The 17,321-nt window shown below is 40.9% G+C and overlaps 2 protein-coding genes across 3 annotated transcripts; both read right to left on the bottom strand.

The window, feature by feature from the left end:
* Positions 1-1,431: 1,431 nt before the first annotated feature.
* On the bottom strand, positions 1,432-7,881 carry lgals8a (galectin 8a). 2 transcript variants are annotated; one of them, XM_079754202.1, is made up of 9 exons: positions 7,817-7,881; positions 7,520-7,608; positions 6,707-6,920; positions 6,265-6,384; positions 5,737-5,784; positions 5,249-5,275; positions 4,747-4,835; positions 4,225-4,393; positions 1,432-3,067 (listed from the first exon to the last, which is right to left on the bottom strand). In XM_079754202.1, the coding sequence occupies exons 1-9, from the start codon at positions 7,853-7,855 to the stop codon at positions 2,918-2,920; spliced, it is 945 nt and encodes a 314-aa protein (XP_079610328.1). In that variant the 5' UTR covers positions 7,856-7,881; the 3' UTR covers positions 1,432-2,917. The 2 variants fall into 2 exon arrangements, with proteins under 2 accessions (XP_079610328.1, XP_079610329.1); XM_079754203.1 differs by lacking the exon at positions 5,737-5,784.
* Positions 7,882-8,373: 492 nt separating this feature from the next.
* On the bottom strand, positions 8,374-11,912 carry LOC307087846 (ribonucleoside-diphosphate reductase subunit M2). Its single transcript, XM_079753509.1, has 10 exons — positions 11,708-11,912; positions 11,453-11,521; positions 10,943-11,083; positions 10,687-10,803; positions 10,422-10,555; positions 10,251-10,345; positions 10,029-10,162; positions 9,726-9,830; positions 9,311-9,424; positions 8,374-8,777 (listed from the first exon to the last, which is right to left on the bottom strand). The coding sequence occupies exons 1-10, from the start codon at positions 11,798-11,800 to the stop codon at positions 8,625-8,627; spliced, it is 1,155 nt and encodes a 384-aa protein (XP_079609635.1). The 5' UTR covers positions 11,801-11,912; the 3' UTR covers positions 8,374-8,624.
* Between the last annotated feature and the right edge of the window lie 5,409 nt (positions 11,913-17,321).

Below are 17,321 nucleotides of genomic sequence, written 5' to 3'. Positions count from 1 at the left end.
GGACTGTGGATCTGCTCTGGGTGAGACGGTTTACTCGGGTATTGCAGTCGTGTCTGATCGTTTATATCATTAATGCCCTGTGTAAAATACACCCTGAGAGAACCCATAGGAGGACACCTGTGACGAGGCCATGTATGATACACTGAGGCCATGTTCTGGGCACGTCACTAAAGCACTAGAGACTAACCCTCTGTGGTCCGTTTCCTGGAGCTCTGGGAGATCTTTGGGAGAATTCCTGCGGTCAAGCAAGAAAGTAATAGGCCACCAGTTTTGTAATTCCGTTAACACCACTCTTTCTCAGGACCTAGACGACATCTTGTATTTTATTTTATTTCACCTCACTGCACTCCAGAACTCACACACAGTTTTTCTTTGGTTCATTGTTACCCACAGACAGATCCAGTGCTAAAACGATAATCATGGTCCAAAGCAAAGCTCCCATCTCCCAGCTCTTACTGGTGAGCGTGCAGGTATGCTGATATGTGACCCATGGGTTCTGCTATAGTCATCATGACTGAGGTCGCATTGTGTGAGGAAGAACGGTTACCCATCAACTGTGAATTCCTCCACAGTCACACGGCGCCATGACAACAATGACAAACTGTTTAGAAGGAGCTCCTCGTTCCCTCGACCGAGCTCGAGCGTTTCTTGGATCCGTAGAGCAAGGCACTAACACTGCCAGGGTTGAGTGTTCTATTCCTCAGTAACTCTTGTGAAGTATCCAGTCATCGGTCAGATGTGATGTCATTGTGGTTCCATTGTGTGTGGCTGTGGTGAACAACTGTTGCCAATAGGATGGCGTATCTTTTCGATCTTAGTTATTTGTGTGAAATTATTCAGATGGTGTTCTATCTTAGCAAGGGACCATAGCCAATCGGCCGTGGCGTCTGAGGCTCACTGCGGATAATGTCTGGAAGCTCATTGGGGGACTGATATGTTTGATTCTTTGCATTTATGTGCCAAGTATCAACTCCTGATTGTAATAAATTCACAACTTTTATTGTGACTTAATTAGGGATTTATTTTGGAAATTACTTTTTGGGATAACATTTGACAGATTTACAGATTCCAATAGCATTACTTATACACCCAATTAAAATCAAAAGGCAAAAGAGCATTTCCTTCTGATTGGCCAAAATTCACAAGACAAGACCACAACAAAGAAACAAGGTTTCTCTCGCAGCCCAGGAGTCCAAAACCCTCTGTCTAAACATAAATATTTTTTTAGAAATCATTTTCCCAAACAAAAACATGACTTTGAGTGTGACAGTAAGGGCTTATTTTCTGGGGATAAAATTAATTGTATCTTTCCTGAAAGCTATTTGGATGATTTATTCAGTCCAGATATGATGTCACAACAAGCTATTATCAACGTCAGACGGTAATAAAGACACAACCTTGCACATTCGACTTGCATATTTTATTGCACTTCAATCGTAAATGTAAGCTTTTGTTTTCACTGAACATAGATTCCCATAGTTTTTTATTGAATATGGTTTGAAAGAACGCAGCACACCGGACTTAACATAATTACACACAGGATTTATGGTTGCTACACACATGGTTAATGTAATTACACATGAATAGTGCAGTTACACACAGGATTAACAGTCATGCTCGTTAGTAACTTGGTTTGAGCCATACGCTATGGATTACAAAGCAAACATATTTGTGTATTCCTATAAATCTTTACAAACAGGTGCCCAGCTGACTGGCTTGTTTATTGTATTGAGAGTTACTTCAGAGCATTCAGGTGGTGAGGTGACAATTTTGGTCAATATACCATCTTAACAAATCTTAACATTTTCTCAAAATAGATATGCCATTTACACAAAACAGTTGGGGTAAAAATATATATATTATCGGAGAGATATTTTAATAGATAATCAAACTTATCTATTAAAGATTTTTATATTTTTCCACTGATTAATCCAGAGTATATCGTATATACTTTTGTTTCTTTGGAATACCAACAACAGCCCATTCACTGTCCTTTTGATTAATATTTTGGGTCATCATATTAAACCTCTGGTCCACCTCAACTCACCCAGGTTTATTTTAACACACACACACACACACACACACACACACACACACACACACACACACACACACACACCCCTAATTTATTCTTAGAAAGCATATTTGTATCCCTTCTTCCTGAGTTGCTTTGTCATGTAATAGAATACTCCTGGTTTTACAAGATATGGAAAGACTGTGCAAATTACATTTAAATTAACTTCCTGTAGTAAGTAGCGTTAGTGTTAAGCGGTACAAGCTGAGCTAATCGCGGATTAGTCACTCAAAGCGCTTCATTTTACACACACACACACACACACACACTTGTATATGGAAATGTATATCAGTGCAAGTTCTACATTATTGTTCCGTTTCTGCAGTGCATCACTGAAGAGGCTGAAGAAAGCTCTTCTTTGGGTATTTTAAACACTTTTAACAATGTTCGAAAGCATTTTAAATGTTTGCCCGACTGCTCAAAGTAATGATCAAAATGCCTTTGTCAGCAGCTAATACTCAGTAAACATACCAAAACTGGAATTATTATCAGCATTCGTTCTCATATTTTCCCCTAATGGAGTTTGTATTTTAGAAAGAGAAATCGCTTGTTTTTCCCACTGGAATGTCAGCCAACTAAAGCATCGTAGCAATGCAGAGCACAATATAAAAGAGAATTTATTTTTTGTTTGCTTTTCCAACCACACACCTAGTCTCTGGAGCAAGACACAGGCCTTGAACACAAAGCCTTTCAACACTTTAAAGTGGTTAGCCTGCCGTCTGTCCCCCAATGTAGCGGACACACCCGCTGTACCTATCGTATGGTGCTGGGACGTCGTCATTCTGGAGGGAGTGGGGCGGAGAGGGGCTGGTGGTGGGGGGGTTTGGGGAGGGGTGTCCGAGGTTACCACAGCTTGACATCCAGCAGCCGCACGTCCCCCTGGATCTCGAGGTCGGTGATGCGGGTCAGGTCCTGGACGCGGTGACGGTACACCAGCTGGTGGACCCCGTTCACCGCCACTTTGAACTGGTGGGCCTCACACAGGACGATCATCTGGAGGGAGGGAGGGAGGGAGGGAGGGAGGGAGGGGAGAGGGAGAGTAAGAAAGCGGGAAAGATCGGAAAGGAGGGAGAGAGAAATATTTTCATGCCTAAGGAAACAGTTGGGAGAGAGGATTGCTGTTGAACAAACATCTGACCAGCTCCGTTTCCGTGACAACAACATAGTCATGTGAGGTTTAGAGGAAGTTGCCTTTCACTCAAACAAAAGGCCATCGCTCTCTCACTTGAGAGAGCGATGGCCAGCGGATAGAGGATGATATATCTAGACGGTGGCCACCCCAGGATATGGCTTAGCTAGGAAACAGATGGCCATTTGTTCCAACTCAAGATTCTTATTTTCTCTCCTAGTTGGTACGTATTCTCTTAATACTAACATCAGCATCTGCTAAGTACAATATTTGTCATATCAGACGTATAGTCTTGTCTTGAAATGTAATGACCAATTATTTCCCTGGCATGGATACCCGAGGCACCAGGACGGACACACAAATGGTCTGGCTCGCCCTGTGATCGGATCCCAATACATCAGCAGTGGGATCGATGACTGGCCAGGTAAGTAAAACCCTGTCCCACATGCTGCTGAGGGCTCTGTCTACATGATATTAAATAAACCGTAACACCAGCTACAATGTAGTCCTCTGGAGAGGGGTGTGCTCATCTCTGCATCAAAGGGAAGTTAGATTCAAGTGTACAACACATTCTGCATCTTAAAGTCATTTGTTATTGAATATGAAACTGACTTAACCACATCCTCTATTTTCTCCCAAAACATTGCGTTCCTTGCAGGCGCTACAAACAGGCCTACATGACATCCATTTTATGAATAAAGACACAGACCCCTTTATTATGATAATCAGGAGGTATTAAAAAACAAGAGAACGGGATGGTATTTTTTCCCTATATTTTCGCAATCTAATTAAATTGTTTGAAACCACTGACACTGGTTTAAATCGTTGGTAAGACTGTTTTTCTTTTTACTTTTTTTTTTTTGCCATTTCAGAATCGATCTTGACTCGTACGAGAGGAGAATGCTGATTCGGATGTGAATTTATTTCACCCATCCCCCTATCAAACACCTTTAGCCACTTAATACAAATCATGCCCCGCCATGGAGCGCAAGTCCAACATAAAAACAAATTTTGAGTTTACCTCAAAGTACTGATCGGCGACGAAGGGAAAGGCAGAGTCCAGCTCCAGCTCCTCTTCGCCCCAGCAGTCCGACAGGAAGGAGTTCCTGACCAGCACGCCCGCCTTCAGCCGGGGGTTGAGGTGGAAGGCGATGTCGCTGCCGTTGGAGACTCGCAGGTTCACACTGAAGCTGGAAGGAGATGGGATGAAACACGGAACGCTGGGCAACGCTCCGGGAAACTAACATGGTCCATGACGGAAGAGGGAGATACTTTTGTTCATATTCTCTGCCCTCTGTCCCGCACTTTCTGGATTTATTTGTAGATACTCCAATATTGATCTAATGGTTTAAGTGTTAGAAGTCTCAGGGGTAGGTCCCTTTGGATTAAAAATTTCAAACTGAAGTCCTGTTTGAGTTACATGAACTTTACTCCAATTATTCGATCTTGGCTGCTTTGTTTCAACTTTTTTGGGGCAGAAAGATAAACAGAAACGTCCAAGGCTAAAGACAGCAGTGCCAGGTGAGAACAGACAGATTCCTACCTGTGTGGGTAAGGACTGGTCTTTCCTTTAACTGTAATGGTTTGCCCGGGACTCAAACCCTTCTCCATCTGTCCACGGAAAGGAAGACTCTGGAAGACAAAAACAATATTGATTTTAATACATGTGACATGCCTGATGAAGCAACACAATATGTGCTTCTGGTGTTTTTGTATCATGTGTGCCAGCATGTTCTGTATGTTAGCACTAATATCAACACATTAACTTATGAATGCACTCCTCCAGTTAATAAAACAGTAAAATAGTCATTAAAAATAAACAGCTATTAACTATTAACGCACACACCCCTAACTCATTCTTAGAAAACCTATTTGTATCTCTGTGTCCTGAGTTGCTTGGTCATGTATTAACAAATGGCTCCTGGTTTCACAAGATATGGAAAGACTATTAACGTAAAATGGCGTTACAATGTATGACATTATCAAAGAGCAGTCCCTCGACCACACCCCCAAACCCTTCGACCCTCAACATCCAGGTGACCTACCAGATCGTCTGGAGATTTCAGCATCGCCTGTAAGACAAACAGAAAGATCACCACAATCAGAGTCCCGTTTGAAATGGAAGTTGTCAAACCAGTTAGATGTTTTCTTTACTTTATGTTTTAGTTGAAGGTCTACCTCAGAAAGAAAAAAAATCAAAGAATGTTGTGAATTTGTGAATTTCGGTAAAAAAATCTCCTAAAGAAAATTCAGTAGCTACGGTTAAATGGTGTGAACTCTGAAATAAATACAGCAAACTTTGTAAGTGAATGGAAGGCAAAAGAAAAACAATTATGGGTTAGTTCCTTTGTTTATCTATTGGAATTCTTCAAATGGATATACCTTTGATTAGGACCATGCAGAAAGCTTTGCCTCCTAATCGTAGCTAAAACTAAACACTAGATACTCCCCATCACCTCCAGCTGTATGCAGGAAAGGCAAACATGCAAGAATGTAAACATGCTGAAGGGGCATGGGAGTGCCCCCATCTTACGTGTGGTGTTGAGTCTCTGTGCACTAGAGAGGGCTTCGCAGCTGCAGTCTAAAGGAAGGGGGTGGGGGGTTCAGCAACAAGCCAAATTTAACACAGCGGTCCAGTTTGATTATCTATTAAGTAACTATTTTACAGCCATTATTCCATGTATTCATTTCTTTACTTAACCCAGGAACAGGAGTTAAAGTCACTGTACATAAAAAGGTTTGATGGAAAATGATCAAAAGGTTTGCATCATATGGTCTTCAGAAAGGAGGGCCTTACTTTTTTAAATGCACAAGTCACTTAAGCTGAGCTAGAGTAGCTCTTCGGAACGACTTCAAAATGCTCGCTACAGAAACGCAGCTCTTTGATTAAAAAAACGGAGGAGAATAGAAGAAACAATCACAGACTTTATGCTGTTCTACCCCTCCTCCATCCCCCCAAACACAAAAACCAACCTTACAAAAATATCTATGAATGTCCTGTCCCAAAATAAACCTGCTAAAGCTATTGAGAACAGGGTGAACACGAAGAGTCTATACGTACTTCAGCGGGGAAGAAGGCAATGGCTTGAATGCTGACTGTGCCTGATATGCCCAGAGTGTCCACCTGGTCGAGGTCCACCCTCTGAGTGTACTCCAGCAGATGATTCCCGTTCACTGCCACCTGGAAGGGGACCCGCACAGGGACGTCAAGTCATGGGACACTCACGTCATCAAGTGACTTGATTGACAATGATGGCAGCCAAGGCTTCAATACATTAAACATAACATCCGGACAGATCCAACACACAATAAAAAATGTATGAGTTTTTAGAGCTAATAGTTTTGAATTTTCAGAGCTTCCTTGAAGTGTCGGCTCAAATACATTCATTTCTTAGTGTTTGATTTTGAGCTTAAACAGAGGGGTCATTTGGGTTATTTTCCTACTTTGTTGCTTTTTTTCTAGCTTAAAAAGCTCACAGGGCTAACCCTTATTCAAAACTCACCTTAAACACTTCCTTTTGCACCAGGATGATGATCTCAAACACCTCCCCGGGGCTGAAGGGCATCTGCTGGTGGGTCTCCTCCTTGCCCCAGCGCTCTTTCTGCAGGCTGTTGCACACGATGCCCAGGGCCCTCTTCCTGAACCGGGGGTTGAAGTGGAAGGCTACGTCCGCCCTGGGCTTCACACTGCTCCCACACTGGAAGTCCACCTGGAACCTGGAAAACAGCCGCTGGTTGGACACACCTGGACCGAAGGCCTTCATATATTGGAGATCCTTCTTGAATTAAGGTTTTCCTTGAGGGGGCTTTATTTGAATTCTTGTCATGATTATTCTTTGATATGAGATGAAAAATATTTCAAAGAATAAATAAATTTGATTGAAAGAGATTAATTAAAGGAAGTTTATAAAGGCAGATAGTTGTTAGCTTCCTATATGGACGTTTGTGAGGTCTATAGACCTCACAAACGTCTACATCAACTAGCAACATTTAGATGTAGCTCAATATCTAATACAGGGGTTCTCAATCGTTTTGACCCCACCCCTGCAAACCCTTTTGTAAGGCACTCATGGGCCCGTCCAAGTAACTTTTCCAGGGTACTGGACCATAGAGGCCTTTGGTTCTATGCTGCGGCCGTTCCCCAATCCAGAGTGCCCTTGGGCTCGTGTGTAGGAATTCATCTTTTAATTGACAAAGTTTTTCATTTTTCTCCGGAATCACCACAAACCCATGATTAATAGCGTACCGTGGTAGGTGCCATCATGAGGCGGATGTTCGTTACCCACTAGCACACATCCCCATCGACGAAATTTTACCTCTCGGAGTTACTGGGGACCCTGCCTTGTATTAACAGCATCTCCCCCGGAAGCAGACCGCCGAGAATAGTCCCAGCGAAAGGGATTGCCTGTTGAAAAAATTCGAAAATTTTAACTAAAATATTCAAATAAAGGGATATCAAGTCTAGGTGAAAAATACATCCGCTCAATCTTTCACAACTCCGGTTGTAGGCGTATATAGTTCATTGATTAAAAAAAGCACATGCGATACTTTCAAAATATCCCCTTGTTTACTAGGACTTTTTACTAGCACGATTTTTACTTAAAGTAGCTTACCGGATTCAATATAGTCTGTTTAGCATTAGTCGTAGCCATCCTGACAAGTTGCCTGCCTCGCAAGAAACGGTTTGTTTACTTCCGTGTACGTATACTGACAGCAGGTGTATTAACCAATCGGATTTGGCATTTTGTCGTATTGAAAAAGTAGCATTCATTGGATGGTGGCTACATGTTAACTAGAGGCCTAATTTATAGCTGAAACATGTAAACATGAAATGAGGGTTTGTTGATTATGTTTGGATAGTTACGCAACGCAAAACATTGCTAGTGTAATGAAACCAGTCTCCTGTAGGAATACGGATCCAGCCGGTGACATGGGACAAGAAACTGGGTGTCAACTTGTGAGTGTACTACCTACGTCACCACACCCAAACTTAATTGGTGGCATTGAGTCTCATATTAGTGATGCCATGATTTAAAAACACGACCACACAGCAAGTAAAACATAAGACAAACTTTATTTATACATCTAAACCATGGTAAGGCTTCACAAGTTAAAAAATTAAAAACACGCTAAAGTAACACAAGTTAATTCATCTTTAAAACTAGCTGCAATTTGGACAAGTGCAAGTTTGACATGCCAAAGCCAGGAGGTAGAGTCTGTAAAATATTATATATATATATATGAGGCACCACGACTAGCCTCCCCAAGAGCAGCCGTTCATGTCATAAATCCACCATCTTGCAGGAACTCAAAGTGTACACCACATAAGAGGTACCAACATAACTGATGTTATGGGCGCAAGTACCGTTGGACCCAAGACTCTCCCGCATAAAAAGGTCAGTATTTCTGTTCGGAGGCTTTCTAGAAGTCAGCGTCTAGTCTGAAAGTGTTGTCCGTGGCGCCCGACATGACACCCATCCTTTGGTACTCTCCCACACGCTTCTCGAAGAAGTTGGTCTTCCCCTCCAGGGAGATGTTCTCCATGAAGTCGAAGGGGTTCTCCACCTTGTAGATCTGAGTGACAAAGACAGCAACGTTTCAGCCACAAGCTAATCAGGTTTACATATCCCCACATTTGCTTGTCAATACATAGCTAAAGTTACGCACTTTTGAAAATGTCACATACGTGATTACCCAGAAACATGTTCACTAGTTCTGACCCGGCTTTGCTCAGACCAGCGTCTGTATCGTGCTGACCCATCCCCTGCCAGTAGGCCACATGCCCGCCGACAGAGGACCCAGGCCAGCACCCAGCCCCCATTACTGGCTGGGGTCCGTACCCCTGCGCGTCTCATCATGGCAAAGCCTTCACCCTTGTTTCTAGCTTATGCAGACTTACAACCTCAGTCGATTTGTGTTCATTTTATCTTGCAGTGAATTCAGATACAGCTCATGAAGTTGCGCATGGTAGTTGTATGACAGCTGAACCAAAACAGTTATGGTGCCCGTTTTTCTGACGCGTTAAATGAGGAAGACTTGAAAACTAGCGGAATATTTGGCATGATTAACATACACCACACATCGCCAATGGCCTGTGGACTCTTTACCTTGTTGAATCCAAGCTCCAACATCAGTCTGTCCGCCACAAACTCAATGTACTGCTTCATCATGTCACAGTTCATCCCAATCAGCTTCACTGGCAGAGCCACTGTCAGGAACTCCTGAAAACATAATTGGTATTAGTTTGTGATAAGGGAGCTTTATTATTCAAGCCAAATGACTAACATGCCATGTTCAAAGTTGATATTTAGCCGCATGAAGTTCTGACCCGGCTTTGCTCAGACCAGCGTCTGTATCGTGCTGACCCATCCCCTGCCAGTAGGCCACATGCCCGCCGACAGAGGACCCAGGCCAGCACCCAGCCCCCATTACTGGCTGGGGTCCGTACCCCTGCGCGTCTCATCATGGCAAAGCCTGTCTTGATCACTATTTTTTTTCCACTTGTTTCAAAAACAAACAAACCTGCTCAATAGATACTGCATCCATGATGAGGTTGGAAACAGTCTCCTCAGAAGGCTTGTTTACCAGATGTTTGAACATCAAGCAGGCGAAGTCGCAGTGAAGTCCCTGAGAACAAAGTACAATATTAACAAAATCATCTTGAGTTGGCTGAAGAATGCCCTTCCGCTTTTGAGAGGCAGAATTAGCCAGTTTGACTCGAGTTTTATGTTCTTGTGCAACCATGACAGCAAAGACAGACACACACTAATGCTACTAGCCTGAAGGCTCTTCCTAGAAGATATCCAACTCAAGTGAGGTCCTCACCTCGTCCCTGCTGATGAGCTCATTGGAGAAGGTCAGACCGGGCATAAGCCCCCTCTTCTTCAGCCAGAAGATGGAGGCGAAGGAGCCAGAGAAGAAGATTCCTTCCACAGCAGCAAAAGCGACCACTCGCTCACCTAGATGAACAAACATGATCAGTAATGTGGTCCAGCAGCCTTAGCTCTGGTGTGGTGTAATGAATAGTGTCAAGAAATCGATGCTTACCAAACTTTGCCTCCTTGTTTCCGATCCAATTCAGGGCCCAGTCTGCCTTCCTCTTAACACAGGGTAGTGTCTCGATAGCATTGAAAAGGTAATCCCTGAGAGAAAGTTGCCTTTAGATACACGTAGCTCAATATAATGGGACATTACGATTTAACATTTGTTACACCCCACCTCTGAGTGGAGTCCTTGATGTAGGTATCTATGAGCAGGCTGTACATCTCAGAGTGGATGTTCTCCATGGCTATCTGGAAACCGTAGAAGCAGCGGGCCTCGGTCACCTGAACTTCCTGGCTGAAGCGCTCCACCTAGTGGTCACAAAATAGTGACGAACCGGTCAGACCCGCACACAAAAGCATTTTTTTGTTGATGGCTTAGGTTTAAACAATGGACAATAAGTTGTGAAGTTTATTGGTCATTTAAATGATGCGTGGCTTACCAAGTTCTCATTGACTATTCCGTCGCTTGCCGCGAAGAAGGCAAGAACGTGAGAGACAAAGTGCTTCTCCTCGTCCTTCAGCGACTCCCAGTGCTGCAGGTCCTTCGACAGATCGACCTGGAATAAAACATTCGTAAGTATTGCTTAGGCCATCATTGACGGAAACGTTCAGAACGAGGTTATTTAAACTAGAAACATGCCCACCCCATTATAATAATGGCACCATAAAACTTCTGGTGCTACACGCATAAGTTACCTCTTCGGCCGTCCAGAAAGAGGCCTCCGCTTTCTTGTACATTTGCCAGATATCATGGTACTGGATGGGGAAAATGACGAATCTCCTGGGGTTATCCCTAAGGAGAGGCTCGTCTGCGTTACTCTTCACCGACTTTTGAGCCTATAAGCAAACAAAAGATATACAAGATGATATACATTGCCGTAAGGATAGTACACCATTAAGTAGTTATAACTTTATGTATACTGGTGAAGTTATACCTACACCAGTATACAGCATACTTTGATTGTTTCAAAAATATTCAAAGAAGTCAAGTTAACATGGATCCTTCATTTAAAGGGCGTTGTATACAATGACCCGATAGGTCTTTTTACGATCGTTAACTACAGCTGTGCATTGTTAGACTTCGCGCCGGATTTGTGGCAAACACGAAATGTCATATAAGCGGTTTAAAGCTCGAAAGGTCAATCTGGTGTTCACGTAACTAAACATGGATAGTTAGATTGAGATTGTTTGAGAAACAAGACTCACCTCAGCATAGTCAAATATTTTACGCGCGGTTCTGGACGCCAGGACGCGGGTGCTGTTCAGACTCGGGGGCTGAAAATGCACAAACACAACCAAGGTCTTTAGCCAGAAATGTATAAAGCCTTTTACAGGTTATGCCTTTTGTTAAAGTCAGTAATCAGACTCCATTTCAGATTACTTTCAGCTCGTTAACGTAATTCAGGGAATGGCTGTACATTTAGCTAATTATTATTTGGTTTTATGGACATTTGAGCTTACCGTGTTTTCCTTGTCCTGTAGAGAAATGGTGTTCATCCCGGAGGACATAATGTTTTCGTCCTTCTTGGAAAGTGGAGAGCCTGCCGCAAGCATGGTTACTAGCTTGTAGGACTGACTTGTTGACAATAAATATAAAGAAATAAGATTACAAAAGTTTAAAACTCTTAACTAAAACTTTGCTATGTGAGCTACACAAAACCCAATGTGGCAGGCAAAGGCTTGAATGACCGTAGTACCTCGGGTTCTGTGCTTTTATTTAGGGAGCTTGACGACCAGGGTCCTGACCGCCTCAGCCAATCAGGTTCGTGAGTGAGTTCCAACTTGTTTTACACGGCTCTTCTCAACGCCCCGTTCACTTGCATGGGCCCTTCACAACTTCCGGCGGTGAATAATATAATTCACCGTTGCTTAGTATAATGGACCGCTGTCAAGGAAAGTGGTTTTCTTGCGGTCTTTCGTATCACTCGCATCACTACCAGTATTCCGGTAACTTTTCAACCCCAGGTACTCGGTAGCTAAGCGACGTCAACGTCTTTGGCGGACTATTTCTCTGCTGAGCAACACTACGAACAGTGGCGGATTTAGCAAATTGGGGGCCCAAGGCGAAGATATGTATGGGGCCATCTTTAAAAGAGAACAGAGGAAAAAAAATTACAGACTGAATGGTATGGGGTCAGATAAGTGTCATTAATAATGAATGCACAGAGAAGGATTCACAAATGTATTTTGTGATTTATATATAAATTACTCTCTTCTCACAAACACATTTCTGATCCACACACAAATGCGTCTTGTTCATTACTAAAAATCCACATATAAATACAGACCAGTTCACACACAAATGCAAACAAGTTCACAAATGAAAAGCGTCTTGTTAATTCAAGTTTAACAGTTTGTATGTAAATGTAACAACATCCAAATACATTTGATGAAAATTACAAATATTTTTTTAATTAATATATTTATGGATTTATATTACATTTATTTAAAACAAACACATTCGTGTGGATCAGAAATGTGTTTGTGGAACTTATTTTGTTTGTGGATTTATTTTACATTTATACATACCGATATCCATTTGTGTGTACATTGAAATGTATTTGTAAGAAGAGAATAATTTATATATAGATCACAAAATACATTTGTGAATCCTTCTCTGTGCATTCATTATTAATGACACTTATCTGACCCCATACCATTCAGTCTGTAATTTTTTTTCCTCTGTGCATTCATTATTAATGAGACTGTTCTGACCCCATAGAATGGTGGATAGGCAGGTAAAGCTAATCTACGCGGAAGTAAAGGTTGGAGATGAGAAAGAAAAACGTTCCCTTTAAACCCTGCATACACTTCTTTACTCCAAAATTAAAATGGAAAGCAGAGAACACACAAAGTGTAGCTCTACACAAACGATGTAACCCAAAAGAGAATAAGGTTTCAGATAACACCTGTCTTCTCCAAAATGCAAGGAAAATCAGCACTGTTTATTATTTTTCTTAAGATCAATATCAATATAACCAACAAGACAAGTAATAATAATAATAATAATAATAATACATTTGATTTAAAATGTCTTTCAGGACACCCAAGGTCACTTCACAGATAAAACAAATAGGTGAAAAAATATCAAAAAAGGAGAACAATCATCAAAAATATATTGTCTATATAGCCATATAATTGTCCATAGGCTACTTAAAGGAGAAATCCGGTGTAAAATGGATTTGGGATATGTTTGGTATGATAACGAGTTGGAATGTTCGTTTTGGAGCAAAAAAGCATGTACACATTCTTCAGTTGGCTGTTTTTAGCCGATTCTATTAAAACGCTATAAACTTGGAACGATAGGGGCATGTGTTATGGTAAAAACTAAATCGCTATTTTAAACCACTTAAAAGGCTAGAAGTTGCCCGACACTTCTTTGGTAGTATAATAAGGGTCTTAACATATAAAACAAGGTATTGATAACTTTGTACAATGGACATATTATAGAATGGACAGCGGATTCCAAAATGGCGCCCATTCATTCCTATGAAAACTGCTCAATGTGCAGGGCAACATCAAGGAGAGATTTGCTTACGCATCATGGGAGCCTAGCCACGCCCTAGTTCATGACGTCCCGGATGCAGAAATATTCATTGTTTTCTAGCATTGTAAGCATTGTAGCATCATAAGCGGGAGGTCGGAGCGATCGCAGTCGCATTGTTTACCGACCATGGAAGTATAAGTTTACTTCATAAATATGAAAGATTGCTCCATATAACACCAACAACATAGTAAATGTATGTAGGCCTAGAAAAAAATACAATTCAATGTTATTGCTTAAGAAACAGATTTCTTCCAACTATTTATAAAAAATGCAGTCAATAATTTATATACAAATAAATGGTTGCATATCGATCAGCAACGAGGTTGGAATAGCATACCCACATAAATAATTGTAATACACCACATTGTTAACTGGCACACAGCTACACAAGCAAATGAAAAATTAAATACTAACGCAACTGAAATGTTTATTAGGCTATTAACAATATTATGAAAATGATACCGTAACGCACCCGTTCTTTGTCTTTGGATCTTTTGAATAAATGGATCAATACATGGTGAATCGCAATGATCACAAGCAGAGGAACGTGAGAGTCATTGAGCAGCAGCTGAACCAGTCTAAAAATCCCTTTACCACTAAAACACTTTTAGTGATTAAAGGTCACCACAGTGACTAAAAACCATCAACGTCATTCATGTTAAGTAAAAGGAAAAACCTCGGACACGAGAAGTTAACGGAGTCGTGCACTAGGCCCTCTCGAATGCCAGGCCGAAACAACATTTGTTTCACTACGACTCCTTTCAGCTGCCCACCCCTACTTCTCCAGCAAAAAATAATAACATAAAACGGCTAATAAAACGCTTGAGGTGGCGTTTTGAAAAGAGAAAACTTACTTTTTTTTAGTACATGGCATAAAGATAACTATCCAGACATTTTTTGCGGGGACACATTGCTGTTCCCCACTTGTATTGGAGTGAACAGAGATATCTACTTCTGGGCCCCTTGAATCGAGGGACCCGTCCACAGCCCGCTTAAACAGCTGCAATACCAGGCTTGGCCGCTGAGCACTGGTGGATTGCGGAAGCGTGCATTGTTCCTGGGGGCTTGCTTTGTACGCCATCTCGTCGACGCCATCTTGTTTTTGAGACTCGATAAGTAGATTGACGAACACAGAGATTGTGACATCCGTCAACAACACGCAAGCTCTGTGTTTGCCAATCTATTTATCGAGTCTTAAAAATAAGATGGCGTCGACGGGTGAACTACTGATGGTATTGTGTGTATAAAATGTCCTTTTTAATAAACAATCTGTACACTTACAAAGTTATCAATGCCTTGTTTTATATGTGGGGCCGTGATATTAGATATAATATAAATACCCATGTATAATACTGTTATTGTTATCTTATATTATATTATATAGATATAGAGCTCCAGGAGTCCGCAAACGGCAACAATCCCTTCTCCTGTTTCATAAACAAATTCTATTATATTGGAAAATGTTATATGTGCATAACTTTTCACCACACACTACTATGCTTTGGAATAATAGATATGTTTTATACCGAAATAAATCATTATTTTATCAGGAATGGTATGAGAGGAATATATGGTCTGTGGTTGACTTAATGGATACCAATGGTAATCTCTTAGATTATCAACAATTTTGCACTAAACATAAATTCAACCCATCCAAAACAGACTTTATTAAATTACGAAAAGCACTTCCTCATGGATTTGTATTTCTAACAAAAAATATATTGGCCCACCAACCTATAATACCACAACTGGGCCCATTGTCAGTACAGGGGATTTTAATCCTAGACAAAAAATGTAACAATCATTTTATAAGGAACTGCCTCAATAAAACATTGTTCCCCGGCAAACAAAACAAAAATAATATCCTACATAAATTTGATAATAAATCAATTGATAAACTAAGAACAATGTACCTAAAATTTCCTATACCCCCCAAAACAAAAGAAACACACTTTAAAATTATGAACAACATTTATCCTTCTAAAGAATTACTTAGACTACGCTTTAATATCGGTGACAATTTATGCACATTTTGTGAAAAAGACATTGAAACAACGGACCATGTCTTCTTCTCATGTGATATAATACAAACATTCTGGGTTGACATCCACAATTGGATCAAACAAAAAATAGTATCATTTCCAGCTGCTATCTCTCGTGATGATGTCACTTTCGGTATGATCTTACAAAACAAATATGATGAACTCTGTTGCGATTTAATTCTTTGTCTAGCTAAATTTTTCACCCACAAGAATAGTTATGAAGTCATCCCCCAAATTTATTGTCTTCATGAATGAATTTAAATTGTACATGAAATCACTAAAACTTGTAACAGAAATAAAGGCACAGAAACTATATAATAATTTAAAGAATTTTCCCAATGAAATGAATAACTAAAAATTATTTGAATCCCCCTTATGAAATCAATGTTTATTCTATTTTATATTTAATTTATTTTTGTCTTTATTTTGAGATGTTTATTTTAATTTTACTTTTATTTCAACTGCTCTAAGTGTATTCTATTGAAGCAGTAATGTGTTTGTTCCTATTGTGAGTTAACTTGCACTAATGTTGAATAAAAGTGAAAAAAAATAAAAATAAAATAAAATAAAAAACAATCCCTTCTCCTCCATGCTGCAGTCTGACAGCTTATTGGTCAATGGGCAGCAGCTCATTTGCATTAAAGCTACAGACACCAGAAACAGCGCATTCTGAAGAGGGGAATAGCGGTAGGCGTGATATTTTTTCCTAAAAGCTATATCCAGCAAACACCTTCAAAAACATGTTTTCTGGAACTCAAATACTATTGTTTACTTGTTGTGAAAATGCCATAATATGTCTCTTTTAAGAGCTTTGTGATGCCGAGTCTGACGTCCTCTTAGAAAAAATAGGAAAGTTATTTTCTAAAATCGCAAGCAATGAACGGATTTTACTTCCGCGTAGGCAGGTGTATAGAGCTCGTAAGTACACCCCTTCCGGTAGGCCCCTCATGGGACCTCTGGGCGAGGAAAATTAAAATGGGAGTCAATGGAAAGAAATTTATTATTTTCTGATCCCAGTCATTAAGTGCCTTGGATTACACATGTTTTGTGTGGGTCAAAATAATAATTATTCACCTAAAGAGTTTGACCGTTTATTGTGCAATTGTTCAGTTAAAGGCTGTATAGAAAACACAATGAGAAAGACTACACGTCTCGTATGTGACGTCACGCTCCCTGCGACTGGCGTGGACAAGCCCGACAATCTCCCCATCCTCATAACTGAAAATCTACATGCCCCGACTTACAATGGTTTTCACCCCTTTTGATGCTGTTATCCTCCGCTTGGAAAAAAGCGGTGAAGTGGAGCAGAGAGATCGCCATGTACCAGAATGGTGGTGACGTATATCATTCGCGTCGAGAGCAGCGAGGGGCTGTAGTTCACAAAGCGGCCTCACTTTAACTGAGCAATTGCACAATAAACGGTCAAACTGTTGGCATGAAAAACTATTTTGAATCCACAAACATGTGTAATCCGGGACATAAAGAC

Source organism: Pollachius pollachius (genome assembly GCF_949987615.1).
Source record: "Pollachius pollachius genome assembly, chromosome: 16".
NCBI lineage: Eukaryota > Metazoa > Chordata > Actinopteri > Gadiformes > Gadidae > Pollachius > Pollachius pollachius.
The sequence above is the reverse complement of the archived record's forward strand: the minus strand, read 5'-3'. Positions and strand labels throughout refer to the sequence as shown.